Source organism: Sander lucioperca, chromosome 1 (genome assembly GCF_008315115.2).
Source record: "Sander lucioperca isolate FBNREF2018 chromosome 1, SLUC_FBN_1.2, whole genome shotgun sequence".
NCBI classification, from domain to species: Eukaryota; Metazoa; Chordata; class Actinopteri; order Perciformes; family Percidae; genus Sander; species Sander lucioperca.
The window spans coordinates 27613231-27628519 of NC_050173.1; the positions used below are offsets into that span (position 1 = coordinate 27613231).

The 15289-nt window shown below is 38.5% G+C and overlaps 1 protein-coding gene across 7 annotated transcripts in view; it reads left to right on the forward strand.

Moving 5' to 3' along the window:
* Positions 1 to 15289, forward strand: part of diaph2 (diaphanous-related formin 2) — a 426632-nt gene that overhangs the window by 93576 nt on the left and 317767 nt on the right. For all 7 annotated transcript variants that reach the window (XM_031302826.2, XM_031302828.2, XM_031302833.2 and 4 more), the window contains one exon: positions 14011 to 14150. In XM_031302826.2, the coding sequence (XP_031158686.1) occupies positions 14011 to 14150 (140 nt within the window). The remainder of the gene's footprint in view (positions 1 to 14010; positions 14151 to 15289) is intronic.

Below are 15289 nucleotides of genomic sequence, written 5' to 3' on the forward strand. Positions count from 1 at the left end.
CTCCCCCATTTCAACCATTAACACAACTCAAAATGTTCTATTTGATGTTCTGAACTTTTTCATGTTTTAATTATACACTGATGCCTATACACATTACTCTAATTTAAGTACATTCTGTATACACCTACATTGGAATGCAAAGCATGTGTGCAACAAACGTTCACTACAGTGTAGACCAAAATAGGCTTTAAACCCCTCTGATTGATAACACTGTTACAATACACCTACTGCAATTTCTTACTTTGATAATGCAGATCAGTGTGAGATTCAATGCAAGTCCTTCAAAACTAAAGCACATCGCACAACTCTTCTCAAGTACACCATACTTTATTAAATGAATGAAGCATCAAAACCAAAGTTTACCTCCTGGCTATGTACCATAACCACCCAGTACACCATGCTTTAATCAGTGAATGAATTAATAAAGCATAGTGTACTGGAGAACAGTTGTGTAACGTGTTTTAATTTTTATAAACAAGATCCTTACCTACATGTACGAACAAAAATAAAATGGGAGTAATATTTCCACATTCAGCTAAACGTAGCTTGACTTTTACTTAAATTAAGGTATTTTATATAATAATAATATATTAATATATATAATATAATATATTGTCATTTCATAATGGCTGGGGTTGTGCTCAAGAAACGGCATTTACTAACATAATAGAAATGACCCAGGTACATTTACGGTTGTTGCTGCATTATTGTACATATATAGTTATGTAACTATTTCCATTATATCTCCTTTCACATTGGTATAAGAAAAAAAATAGGGATTGGTTTCTTCAGCAATAACTTATCTCTAGCAAGAAGTCCCTTCTGTTCAACTCATTTTGTGTTATAAAAAATATAATTTTTTCCATTTTTTTTGCCATTCTTGTTGTGGCTCCCCTTCACCCCCTCTCTCCTTTCCTGTTTTTATTAGATTATCAGTAAACAGTCTCCAGTTGTTTTGTAATAGGTTGACTTTTATTCTGTTTCCCCATTCAAGGTTTGTTCAAGATCATGTTTTATTGATATTTTATTTTTGACACAAAATCCATCTTACAGTCTCCTCATAGGGTAACAGTGGTTCAGTTAGTTGGCTTTGTTTGTGTAGACTTTTAGTGAGTGATTTTGGAGTTTCAGCTTCACTTGGAAGTAGACTTTAGGTTTGATCATAACCTTGCTTTACTGATGGACTCTGCTTTACCTTTAGGGTCATGTGGTGATAAAGAATCCAGCTCTCCTTGGCTGAATTTTCTGTCATTGTGGACATCTTTCAGTTACTATTTGAAACATTGATGATGGTACAATACAGGGGGCTGTTTCACAAAAGCAGAATTTATAAATCCAGGATAACCGATAAAGCGAGGCTTGACCTAGTCTAATCTGTGCATCCTGGCTTGGTGCATTTCACGAAGGCCAAGCCAGGCTGAGGAGGAGCGATTAGGTCGAGCCAGGCTGAAGTAATTTGGATAGATGCACGTTCACGGCTTTCCTTAACAGACCTTGAGGTCGATAACAGATTTACTGATGCTAACATGGAGAATACGCATTGTTCATACTTTATACAGAGTGAGCAGCAGCTTCTTGTGGAAGTATGATAATGTAAAACACATTATTTGTAAAAAAAGAAACACAGCTGTGGCAGACGATCACGGACCGACTGAATGTATAAGTAGCCTAAACATATACATTAACTGACCACTGCTCTGAATTGAAACCATCATAATCATACCATTCAAGGATTAGGGTACTAATCATTTGCACAAATTAACTATTGTACTCTTTTGCCTTAAAAGTAAGCAGAAGATAATGTTACTCAGGAAATTTACGCTAGAATAAGATGCATAAATATCTCTTGCACTTTGTTTCTCTCACTCTCTCATGGGCTAAAATATAAATGACCTAAGTCATATTAACTTCCACTGCTCACTTTTAATGCAAAGTGTACAACCGTTTTTGCAAATGACAAGAATGGTTTCAGTTAAGAGCAGTAGTTCATAAATGTATGTTTTTAAACTATCATTCAGTCTGTCCACTATTATCTGCTACTCTTTTTCACAAGCCTTTTCTAATTATCTCAACAACTGCAGTAATATATTCATCAAACTTCTAACAACAATATAAACAACAGTCTTCATACAGCAATATAAAAGTAACAATGACTGTCACATGAATAATTATAAAAAAAAATAATGGTCACATCTTTAAATAATAACTGTACTTAAATGAACAGAAATATGCACCTGTTGTATTTTAATGCAGGCTGATAACAATAAGGTAAAACCACTGCTGAGTGAACATAAAATGCTCCAGGATTAATAAATCCTGGCTGTAGAGAATAAATCTCCATGGTAAATTAGGTGCCTCTGCTTTTGTGAAACCGAGTCAAGGCTAAATTGAGCCAGGATAACTGGGAAATCCCGGCTTAATCCCTTATCTTGGTTTTGTGAAATAGCCCTCAGGTCAATTTTAAGTGGGATTAAAGCCAGGAGAGTTTGCTGATGGTGCCTGTTGGCTTGCCCTTTCCTGGGGCACAGCCAGAAGGATGGACATCGTGTGTGTGTGTGTGTGTGTGTGTGTGTGTTTTCTCCAAAGCCTGAACTATCTGGCGTGGGTCAGGATAAAATTAAGAGAGAAAGGGGGAGATGGACCACTTCAGAGAGGTAAACACAATCACCCTTGTTGTTAGTCTGATAAGGGTCAAGGTGGAAGTATCACAAACAGGTTAACCTTGAAACTTCTACTTTGACTTTGGCAGGATTTAAGTGGTGAAAGGTTGCAACAAAAGTGCTACATATTTTTCATCATTATTGTTACCACAACCCTTGCCAAGCAGTTGCCATATAACACAATGCAGTTGGGAATTTCTTTGTGATAATCACATGGAATGTTTTTGTCATTTGAAGATTGTCTCTTGCTTCATGAAAAACATACAATTCAGGACATACTAATAGAGATGTTTATTATTTGTGATGCAGCATAAGACAACACTAAAATGTCTTTTATTCAGCTGTCCAGATGTAGTCCTTGCTGATGGGGCTGAAGCAATGCATTTTAATACTTTGTTCATTATTGTCATTGGATGTGTTGATGTCTGAAGTCATGTAAAGCTTTTTTTTCTGTAAGAACAAAAGCATCCTTTATTCATCACAAGTAAATTCTAGACAAAACGAGGGGGGCTTGTTCCTTTTTGTTTTGTTTGAAAGTTTAAAATCCATTTATAAGAACATGGTCTTTCTTTAATAAAAACATTCCTGTATAAATTCTAGTTATGAATAAATAAATCTCATATATATTCAACATGATGGTTGAGCTGCCCCATGCCTTTTATACCTGACCTTTCACACACACACACACACACACACACACACACACACACACACACACACACACACACACACACACACACACACACACACACACACACACAAATATATGCTGACTGTAGAAGTAGCATACCCCTGCTTGTAATTGAATTACAAACTATTGTGGGCATATTTGTGTTGACATTAACGGGAATGGAATTGTTTAATATCCTCAGGTTGTGTGGTTGCTATTGTCACTGGGTGTTCTTCATCTGGACTTTGTGGATCCACACATATACACACGAGTACACAAACAACATGATGCCTTGGCCACTGCCCAGTGTTATTTTCATGGTGTTTCCAGCCTAATAACTCATTGTTTCTTCTTGTGTTTTTTTCCCAGTCTGCCTCTCTGTCTCGGTGTGCTTGTCTTGTCTGGACACAATATGTAATGCCACTAGCCTGATTATTGAGAGAATGTTGTAGGCCTAAATGTGTCCATGTTATCAGCAAGTTTTAGTTGTGCAGACATGAGAGAATAAAGCCTGTAAGTCTGTAGATTTTGTTTTCTGGCCACAACAGAACAAGATAGAGGAAGAAAATAAATACAAAATGAAGAAAAAGCCCACGGTGCTCACAGATATAAACATATTATTTTGTGGCTGTCACCCAGGGCTCAAAATCACCTCAGTATGGACAAAGGGAGAGACAGACAGATTTGAAAAAGGAAGAGTAAAGAGACTGAATTGGAGCGAAAGGGGTGAAATGCTTGGCCACATGGTCTGGTGGGAAATCCCCCACTGAGCTAGGAGTCCTGCTCAGTGGCTAGATGAAATGTCTTATCTGCCAGCAGCAGGACTCTGTCCTTTAAGTAGGGCTAGGGAAAAGTCATTGTCCAGCCAACCAGCATCTCAACTGATCCGTGTTCCCTTTGACCTTTACCACTGCTGCCACCGACACATGCCAAACTTTAGATTGTGTTAAATGAAAGATTGCTCATTTATGTAACATCTCTCATGTGAGTGTGTTTTTCGTTTGTTGCTTGCAAACCTTATTTCCTCACACAGTTGTTCATAGGTCATGCTTGTATTGCAAGGGAAATGGTAAGACGTGTGACATTTGGATCTACCTGACTGTAGACTGTCTTTTACCAATTCTTGTGGTATCTTTCCTCTCAACTAATCTACCAACTCCTAATGAGCAGGAAATTAAGTTGTAACGTGGCTATCATACAGCATGATATGCACTAATTGCTCAGATTGTATCTGTATTATTCTTTTTACAAAGAGCAGTAGGGTGCTCAAGTGATTTTCATTAATTACACACAAAGAAGGAGTAATTAGATTTTTCATTATTTATTTCATAGCTTTTTGTCTATTACTTTTTTGGAAGTGTCGGTGGTTGGCTGAAGGTGTGTGTCTTAATATGTTTAGATTTATTACCTCCCAAGAACACTTTTGTAGACATTATGTGAAAATGTAGAATTTCCACTCTAAATCAGCCTGGCAAAGCCCTCTGTTTGTCAGCAATATCACAATCTCACCACCAGAATGTGTTCTTGCATATCACTCTACTCCCACATGCAGTTGTTTTTGTTAGTCCACCCTGCCAGGTGTTGTTGTAAACCGTCATAATGTTCTTTGTCACTTTGAATTATCAGGAAAGGATGAAGGAGTTCAGGGACACTCTCACTACGAAAAAACATTTTATTTAGAACAGTACCACATGCAGTGTTCGAAAAATGTCTCCTTAAAATAAGGCTTCAGAATAAGCTGATTGTAAAATATGTGCCCTTCTTTAAATAGCATTTAGTGGTGAGTCATGTCATTCAAATGAATACAGTAGGGTCATGATTTCGCAATAAGGGAGACTAACACATTCAGACGCAAAGCTTTGGAGGACTTTCGTACTGTGCATCTAAAGAAATCCTTGTAACATGCTAATCTCATGCTGTGATGAATTACAGAGACAGAGTGCAGTACTGTTCCTCTGTTCTTGCATCACTTACTGATTGCACCTCTTGATCACGCGACAGAGATAAGAGAGTTGAGAAAACATTGTTTAGAAGATTGTATGTACGTAGGCATATGTCTGCCAGAGACAGAGAAAGGTAGCAAGGCAGACTGAATGGAAGAAGCAATGGCAATCAGCTATCTCCGAGCTCTAGCTTCCAGGCCAGACACACTGCTGCCATGTGGTTTTCCAGTAAGCTGACAAAGAAGCTGAATAATGTATCTATCAGTCTGCCTGAGTGTGCCGAGCACTGGGCACTGAGGAAGCTGCCAGCTTGTTATAGGCTCATTACAGGTGAAGATGACATGTGGAGGTGCAGCCGCCTTAGCATTGTCTCCCTGCCCTGCCCCCAATAGAAGGCACAGCACTCTGTCACTGTCCATGGCATAGAAAAAGGGAGACAGAGGTGATAGAGGAGAAGGGAATGGGCCTCAATGCTCCCCTAACCCCCCAAAATGAAATTGACAGGCTCGCTGAAGTAATTGCTCCCAGCACTATTTTCTTTGGCAGGAAATACTGTTATCGACAAATAGGGGATTCAATAAGCGGCAGGAGATGAGGCTCTAGACTGTGGTCAAAAGGCTGTGTGTCCTCTACTGTTGAGGTCGTCCTCCCATGCTCAATCCCTCTGCCCCACCAAACTCTTTCTGTTTCGTTTTGTATCTAACCCCTACTTTTTCCTCATATCTCCTCCATACTCCCTCTGCTTCTTTCACTTTTTACGTCTTACTAGTTCATCACACACTACCTTCACAACATCTCTTTCCCTCATCCCTCTATCTTTCCTTGCTCTCTTTCTCCAGGGCTCTGTTTTGGACCATTTTCTCTGTTGACCATTTGTTTTAGCCTGAAGGGGAAAACTCTATTACCAAATAGCCAGCAGGTAATGCCATCTCCTTCTACTCCTCAGATTGTTTCTCTGCTGCCAGTGTGGTGGTGTAATGTTAAAATTATCCCAAATGATTCCATTGATTTGAGCTAGGGTCATGAAAAAGCAGTTTATGGTCAGTGTCTTTGGTTTCCAGAGGTCAGAGCATGCGGTGAAACCAGAGCCATAGCTTTTCTGGACATAGTGGTATGCCTGCTGGGAACTACTGAGTAGTAAGAAGATAAATACAAAGTGGGTGATGTGATGTGTTTCCCTCTCACTGCCCTGTGTACTATTGAGGAAGTAATGCTCTGAAAATGCAGTCGCCTAATAAACCATATCCCAAAATGGAATCGCATTCTTGCTATGTTTGGGTCAACATTTGTGTTATTTAGGCCCGATTACTTTGCCAAAAGTGCATATATTTATTGTTGAATGTTAAAGTTGTATCAGTGGTGTTTAATATTCAGTTCAATTTCAACTTGAGTTCTTACTCATGCTTGCAAACTGCCCTTGACAAAGCTGCTGGGTATATTTCATTAAGCCTCGGCCAAATGGCAGGTGATTGGTTTTCTCACTTGCATGACACCCAGCACTGTGGCTTTAATGCTTCTCACCTGCCATTATCTTTCAAAATGTATTTACCACAGTGGTGACAAATCACCTCTCCACTGTCTACCCAGCTGTGTTGTTTTAGCATTTGTTATTTATCGAAACCGATCCACTGCAGACAGAAGTGTGTTTGGAAATCCCCAGCCTTTTCTACAGCAAAAACAGTTGGCAATTTGACTGCTGTGATGAGTGCAACAATGCTCAGCCTGAGAATATAAATAGCAATCATTGTTAATCTTGTTCCTTCTACTTTGTGGAGGACAAGGAACACTTACATGTACTGTGTGTTGTTCCTGCATTCCTGGCATGATTGGATTGGGCATGTTATGCACTGCTCCAATCAGTTGTTTAAATGGATCTGGTCCCAGGCCTTTAGTAGATCCCTGTCCAGGGACTATCAGCCCTATTGGATAATGAAGACTGTAGTTTTAGCCTTCTTCTTTATAGTGAAGAATCCCCATGGAGGATCTCTAGGCCCATTCTACTAAAAGTGTTTTAAATTAATGAGCACTTTTGTGTAGTGTGCTGGGAAGTATATCTGTGGAGCTAATGGTCCAAAAAAAGTTCAGATAGAGTCTAGACCAGGGGTCGCCAAAATCTTTTGCATCACATACTGTTTTATATTGACAATGGGTTATCAAAACCGAAATAAAGGTTGGGCTCTTTAGTATGTCTAGTCTGGTGGTCGGAAACCAGTATATCCAGTATGTTTTCATTGCATGTCATAATGTTGGCATATTAAAACATATTATTTTACAGGCTATATCTTATGTAGTTGCTGGCCATACAATACTATCCTATATTTGGTCCTGCTTGTTGAGACAAAATGGTTCATAAGTAAGATCGTTACTATTTTAGCCTGTGCTGTAAATTGAATAATCCTCTTTTACTCCTTTCTTGTAAATGGTAATACAATTTATTTTTTAGCTCTGTGAGAGACATCTTGGTAGCACCAAGTCACCAAGTAATAATTGTTTGACTTTAATTCTAAAACCGCATTTTTACAACAAAATTAATCCATGGACAAGAACCATATACTTAACTGGTTAGCATAGTTTGTATTTATCTTATGGGATTATTTGACAGAGAATGTGTTCATTGATCAACAGAAAAACAATTTGCATTAGCCAAAGCTAGCCTAAATGGCTAATTTTCATTTGTTGTCCTTGGCCAGATGTTAAAAATGCACCCTAAAAATAGACGTAGCTAACTGCTCAGCCTAAACAATAATTTCATCATGTCTGGATTGACTGATGATAAGCATTGCATGACATTAATTCAAAATGTTTTCTTACATATTTTTTAGACATCTTCATGAGTAACCCTGTGAGGCATACCTTGGTTGCACATACCCTATTTGAGACCCCTTTTTAATGAGACAAAGGAAGATTGTTGGGCTCTGATTGAAAATGCTAATTTCCTTGAACACTACATATTAACCTTGATAAGAAAAGAAAGGAAAAGCACTGTCACTCAAGCAGTTTTTTGAAGTACTTAAATGTCATGGTTGATCCGACTATAACGTTTTACATCAATTCAATTCAATTCAATTTTATTTATAGTATCAAATCATAACAAGAGTTATCTCGAGACACTTTACAGATAGAGTAGGTCTAGACCACACTCTATAAAGCCCCAACAATTCCAATAGTTCCCCCAAGAGCAAGCATTAGCAGTGGCTATTGCGACAGTGGCGAGGAAAAACTCCCTTTTAGGAAGAAACCTCGGCAGACTTAGACTCTTGGTGGGCGGTGTCTGACGGTTGGGGTTATGACGGTACAGGATGTAGTGTGGCACAGCAGAGCATGGTTGGACGCGGTGGATGCAGCAGGACGTAGCCGGGCATTGCAGGGAATCGCAGAGCGTAGCAGGGTGTAGCAGGTCCATAGCCACAGCTGCACCCAAGACCCAGGTCTTGGTGTCGCCCTAATCCGAGACGATGTTCTGGGCGAAGAAGAAACATAAAGACTCCGGGGAGTAAACTCCCCAGAGCTAGGTGAGTAACAAGCACTTCTGAGACAGGATGTGCATAAAAGGAAACAAAAGAAAAGAAAAGAGCGTGTCATAAGAAGGAACTTCCTCAGCAGTCTAGAATTATAACAGCATAACTAGGAGAGGCACTATATTATTGATTATACGATAGGTAAATCTGATGACTGTAAAGAGAAGCAGAGAAAACAGGGGTGCTGTGTCTGCAGCTATACACCCTGCCCCGCCGGTCTAGGCGTTCACTGCAACTCCTCACTCCCTAACTATAAGCTTTATCAAAGAGGAGAGTTTTCAGTTTAGTCTTAAATGTAGCAATGGTGTCTGCCCCCCGAACCCAGATTGGGAGCTGGTTCCACAGGAGAGGAGCCTGATAGCTGAAGGCTCTGCCTCCCATTCTACTTTTAGAGACTCTAGGAACCACAAGTAACTCTGCATTCTGGATCAGCTGGAGAGTCCTAAGGGACTTATTTGAGCATCCTGATAATAAGGAATTACAGTAGTCCAGCCTGGAAGTAACGAATGCATGGACTAGTTTTTCTGCATCGTTTTGAGATAGGATGTTCCTAATTTTAGCAATGTTACGAAGGTGAAAAAAGGCTGTTCTAGAGGTTTGTTTTAGATGGGCGTTAAAGGATAGATCCTGATCAAAAATAACTCCTAGATTTTTGACAGTAGTACTGGAGGCCAGGGCAATACCATCCAGAGTAATTATATCTTCGGCTAATGAGGTTCGTAGGTGTTTCGGGCCCAGCACAATAACTTTGGTTTTGTTTGAGTTTAACATCAGGAAATTGTAGGCCATCCATGATTTTATATCTTTAATGCAAGCTTGAAGTTTAGCTAACTGACTGGTTTCGTCTGGCTTGATTGACAGATATAATTGGGTTTCATCCGCATAACAGTGAAAGTTAATTGAGTGTTTCCTAATAATATTGCCTAGAGGAAGCATATATAAGGAGAATAGAATTGGTCCAAGCACTGAGCCTTGAGGAACGCCATGGTTAATTTTAGCGTAATTGGAGGGTTTATTGTTAACATTAACAAATTGCGATCGATCAGAGAAGTAGGACTTAAACCAGTTTAGTGCGATTCCTTTAATGCCAACTAAATGTTCCAGTCTCTGTAAGAGGATGGTATGGTCAATAGTATCGAATGCAGCACTAAGATCTAAAAAGACAAGTACGGAGACAAGTCCTTTGTCTGATGCAGTTAGAAGGTCGTTAGTGCCGTCTCTGTGCTATGATGCTTTCTAAATCCTGACTGAAAGTCCTCAAATAAGCTATTGCTATGTAGAAAATCACATAACTGATTAGCGACTACTTTCTCAAGGATCTTGGAGAGAAAGGGAAGGTTAGATATTAGGTCTATAGTTGGCTAAGACCTCAGGATCGAGGGTGGGTTTTTTCAGTAGAGGTTTTATCACAGCTACTTTAAATGACTGCGGTACATAACCTGTCAATAAAGACATATTTATCATATCTAGCAATGAAGTGTTAACCATGGGTAACGCATCTTTAAGTAGCCTCGTAGGGATGGGGTCCAAGAGACAGGTAGATGGCTTTGCTGAAGAGACCTTTAGCATTAATTGTTGAGGGTTTATAGGATAAAAGCAATGTAAGTATATGTCAGGTCTAGTCGTTCTTTCTAGCAGTCTGTCAGTTAAAGGTGACCCATTAGAGGTTGGGGGCAAGAGGTGATGAATAGTATCTCTAATTGTTATAATTTTATCGTTAAAGAAACTCATGAAGTCATCACTACTCAGAGCTATAGGAATAGATGGCTCAATAGAGCTGTGGCTATCTGTCAGCCTGGCTACAGTGCTGAAAAGAAACCTTGGGTTGTTCTTATTTTCTTCTATTAGTGATGAATAGTAGTCTGATCTGGCCTTTCTTAGGGTCTTCCTATAGGTTTTCAGACTGTCTTGCCAGTCTAAACGAGATTCTTCCAGTTTGGTGGAACGCCATTTACTTTCAAGTTTGCGCGAGATTTGCTTTAATTTACAAGTTTGGGAGTTATACCAAGGTGCTAGTTTCCTTTGCTTCATCGTCTTCTTTTTAAGGGGAGCAACAGAGTCTAAAGTAGTCCGTAGGCAGGCCGTAGCACCGTCTACGAAATTATCAATTTGAGAGGGACTAAAATTTACTTAAAGATCCTCTGTTATATTACGGCACGGTAATGAGTTTAGTGCTGTTGGAATATCTTCCTTGAATTTAGCTATAGCACTGTCAGATAGGCTTCTAGCGTAGAAGCTTTTATCTAATTTCGTATAATCGGGTAGTAAGAATTCGAAAGTTATTAAGAAGTGGTCTGATAATAAAGGATTTTGCGGGAATACTATTACGTCTTCAATTTTGATGCCATATGCCAGCACAAGGTCAAGGGTGTGGTTAAAACAGTGCGTGGCCTCATGCACACTCTGACTGAAACCAATTTAATCTAGTAGTCACGGTCTAAGTTGAACCTTGAAAACTCAAAGACCGTACATTTCACCTGGGGTTTTGTTAAGTATTTGGAGTATCTGTATTTCTCCTCTGTGTATATTTGGTATTATCATTTTCATTGTTTTCATTGTCAATATTAAAAAAAAAAACATGTACAAATTGCAGAAATGTGAAATAAAGAGTCTTGTTGTAGGTAATAGTTGAAAAATCTAGATAGTAATGAGAAGGATTCTTACCTCTCCCTATGGCTTAATAACTACCTTCAGTCAGATTAAAGCTAAGCCAGTCACTCCTTCACATTCACCCAATGGTGTTTGAGAAAAAGATGAATGGCCTAAGTGTTCGAACAGATCAAGATAAGAAAGTAGTCCGTAGGCAGGCCGTAGCACCGTCTACGAAATTATCAATTTGAGAGGGACTAAAGTTTACATAAAGATCCTCTGTTATATTACGGCACGGTAATGAGTTTAGTGCTGTTGGAATATCTTCCTCGAATTTAGCTATAGCACTGTCAGATAGGCTTCTAGCGTAGAAGCTTTTATCTAATTTCGTATAATCGGGTAGTAAGAATTCGAAAGTTATTAAGAAGTGGTCTGATAATAAAGGATTTTGCGGGAATACTATTACGTCTTCAATTTTGATGCCATATGCCAGCACAAGGTCAAGGGTGTGGTTAAAACAGTGCGTGGCCTCATGCACACTCTGACTGAAACCAATTGAATCTAGTAGTCACGGTCTAAGTTGAACCTTGAAAACTCAAAGACCGTACATTTTACCTGGGGTTTTGTTAAGTATTTGGAGTATCTGTATTTCTCCTCTGTGTATATTTGGTATTATCATTTTCATTGTTTTCATTGTCAATATTAAAAAAAAAACATGTACAAATTGCAGAAATGTGAAATAAAGAGTCTTGTTGTAGATAATCTAGAAAAATCTAGATAGTAATGAGAAGGATTCTTACCTCTCCCTATAGCTTAATAACTACCTTCAGTCAGATAAAAGCTAAGCCAGTCACTCCTTCACATTCACCCAATGGTGTTTGAGAAAAAGATGAATGGCCTAAGTGTTCGAACAGATCAAGATAAGAAAGACGGCGAAAAGAGAAACACAGAAAATTGATTTATTACTAAATCAAACTGTAGTTTGGAAGACTAGACAATTGCGCGAAAACACATTCTCAGGTTTAAGTTGCTTGAGATTTAACTTTTTTGTGCTAGTATCACAATAGCAGAATAGATGAAAATGTTGAAAGCTATGGTAGAGAATAATAGAAAAACGTAATGGTTCTTCCATGCGTAACAAAAGGAATGGTGAAATTAAGTGAAGTGGCATAAGTAGATTCTTGTTTTCATGTTTTTTTTGGTGTTGCTTACAAAATGCCATACTCATACAGACAATAAGCTACTCATCTGTGTGTGCTGACATTTCTACTTTGAAAAATTCAATCAAATTTTGACACTGGTTGTGCAAGAGGTGTCACTTTTACTTGGTTTTGACAGGAATCACTCCTGCAGGTCACGAATCATGATTTTACGTCAACCTTTTTATCAAATAAACACTTGAGCCCATCGAACTATGAGCTCAGTTTACACCTAAAGCACAGTTATTAGTAGCTTGCTGTTGTTAGACTGCCTCTGCTTTTTCAACAACCAAAAATGGTTCTTTCATGTTGACTGTGCATTGCAGGAGAGCAGCAGGCCTCTCTTTTCTCCAGATAAATGAGCTAGCCTATTACTTCCCAAACTGCCTATTAGCACAGCTCACTTTGTGGGGAACCAGCAGTCCATGGATGAGCAGAAGATGATTTTGTCTAGCAGTCTGGTTCATGCATATGTGAGGCTGTTTCTGCAGCGCTTTTTCTCATTTTGTTTTGTAAGGGTGTGACTCAAACCCCACCTGAAATGTAGCTTAACTTGACAACAGAACCTGAAAATTACTAATTTAACACATATTTGTTCTTGGAGCTTGTTCTGGGAGTAGAGCTAATGTAGTAAAATGAATCAACTTTCACTCCAAGCTTTTTCATTTGTATTCCTCAGAATTGATGTTGAAACAATGTCAGACCATAGATTCAATCAGTCTGTAACTTTGGAATCAAGCTATAGCTCAATCTAATGTACAATGTTGTGTGCTGGGAGAGTGAGTGTGTAAATGTGTGTTTCCCTGCTTTGGTGTAAGTGTGTGTATTGCTGCCAATAGGTAGTCTTATTGTGTTAGCATCAGTGTAGCAACATGTCCCTAGAGCCCTATGTGGAGATTATACATAAGAATCCATTTACTTCAAGCAGGAGCTACCACAGATAGTACGTAGAGCCTGTGTTTGGCTCGCTGTGAGCAAGTCCAATATTAGAATATTGGCTGATTGAGAAAAACAGAAATTGGCCAAAAAATCTCTAGATGCTCACTCATCCTTTTTGTAAAACACAGACGTTGGGCCAGCTTTTACAGTATTACTAGCATCTCTGTGAGAATTTTAAGTCAAAACAAATCTTAACAACTACACCTACTGAACACAAAATACTTACTCAGCAATGTAAAGTCCTCTTAATGGTATAGTTGAGTGAGTCTGTTCCTAATGGTCTAGCTTAATATGACTTTTTTGGCCTGTAATTGTTAAGTAACCTTTCTATGAATTTGGGAAGATATTAATGCAAATCATACATGGATGGCCTTTAACTTTGTTCACAAATTTCTTTTGTTATTGATTACCATTGTTGTTTTTGATCATATTACGGTGTCAATAGTGTATCATGGTAATCTAATAACTGTCCTGTTGATATTTTGTTTTCAGGGTGGACTAAGGAACAGCAAGCACGAGTCTACACTTTCATCCCAAGAGTATGTTCACGAGCTGCGTTCTGGCATCACAGAAGAAAAGTTGCTCAATTGCCTGGAGTCCCTGAGAGTGTCTCTCACTAGTAACCCTGTCAGGTCAGTAACTCAGCTTTTTTTTTACACACTGCAAACTGCGCCTTGTACCTTGACATGTTCTCAGTGATATTCGCAAATACTACAGCTCATACCACAACTCAAAGCGCTTATTTGATTATCTGTTATTATTGGCACAATGATGGTTCGTCAAAATAAAAAAAAAGGGACTCCTTTTTTTCCCCTCATAGCTGAAAAAACAGATACTCTGAAGTGTCACCATGCAGGGCTTGCTGTGATGGATTATCTGTGTTCTATAGTTTTAGACTTTACAGTCCCACAATGATTAGGATCAACATCACTCTACTCTTATCGTTTAGTATGTTATTCACATAGTTTCCCTCTGGATATTGCTGTGTGAAAGTATCCTTTTAGGCTAAATAGTAGCACACACAACAGATGTGCACAGCTGGAAATACTGCGCAATAATCTCAACCCACTAATATTTGCTAGCCGTGCTTAATGCATTTGCGCTGAATTATTGTAAGAAAATTACGGGATCCATTCATTCTGTCTAGCAAAAGGGGAGTGAGATGGACCTAAGTGAAAGTAACCTTTCTGGTTGCACTTTTATCTAACATGATCCCAAATAGACAGTTGTAAATTCATACATATATACAAGTGTATGTGTGTGTGTATATATACAGTACACACACACATACACATACACTTTATAACGTGTATATATATATATATATATATATTTATAAATTATTAATAAGAATATATTATATATATTTTATTAATAATATATTTGTTTAATGAACCAGAAACAGTTTAAGGATTCAGTGGCATGTCAAGTATTGTGAACCCAAATGCCATCCTGACTGCACTGAATAATCACTTAATGTAGCTATTGTTGTGGTAGAGCACAGCATATTGGATTTGACAAAAGATCAGAGTAAGTGATAGAGTGCAAGGACAAGCACAAGCTGTACATACACGTTTCTACTCATCTTATCAAGCTTTTTTTTGTTGAGCAGTATTTGGATATAACACAAATTTTAATGCAAGGTGTCCATATCAGTGAGATCTAAATAGGGCTGCAACTAACGCTTATTTTCATTGTTGATTAATCTGTTGATTATTTTCTCGATTAATCGATGGTGATGAAAAATATCGGTCCACATGTCCACAACTCA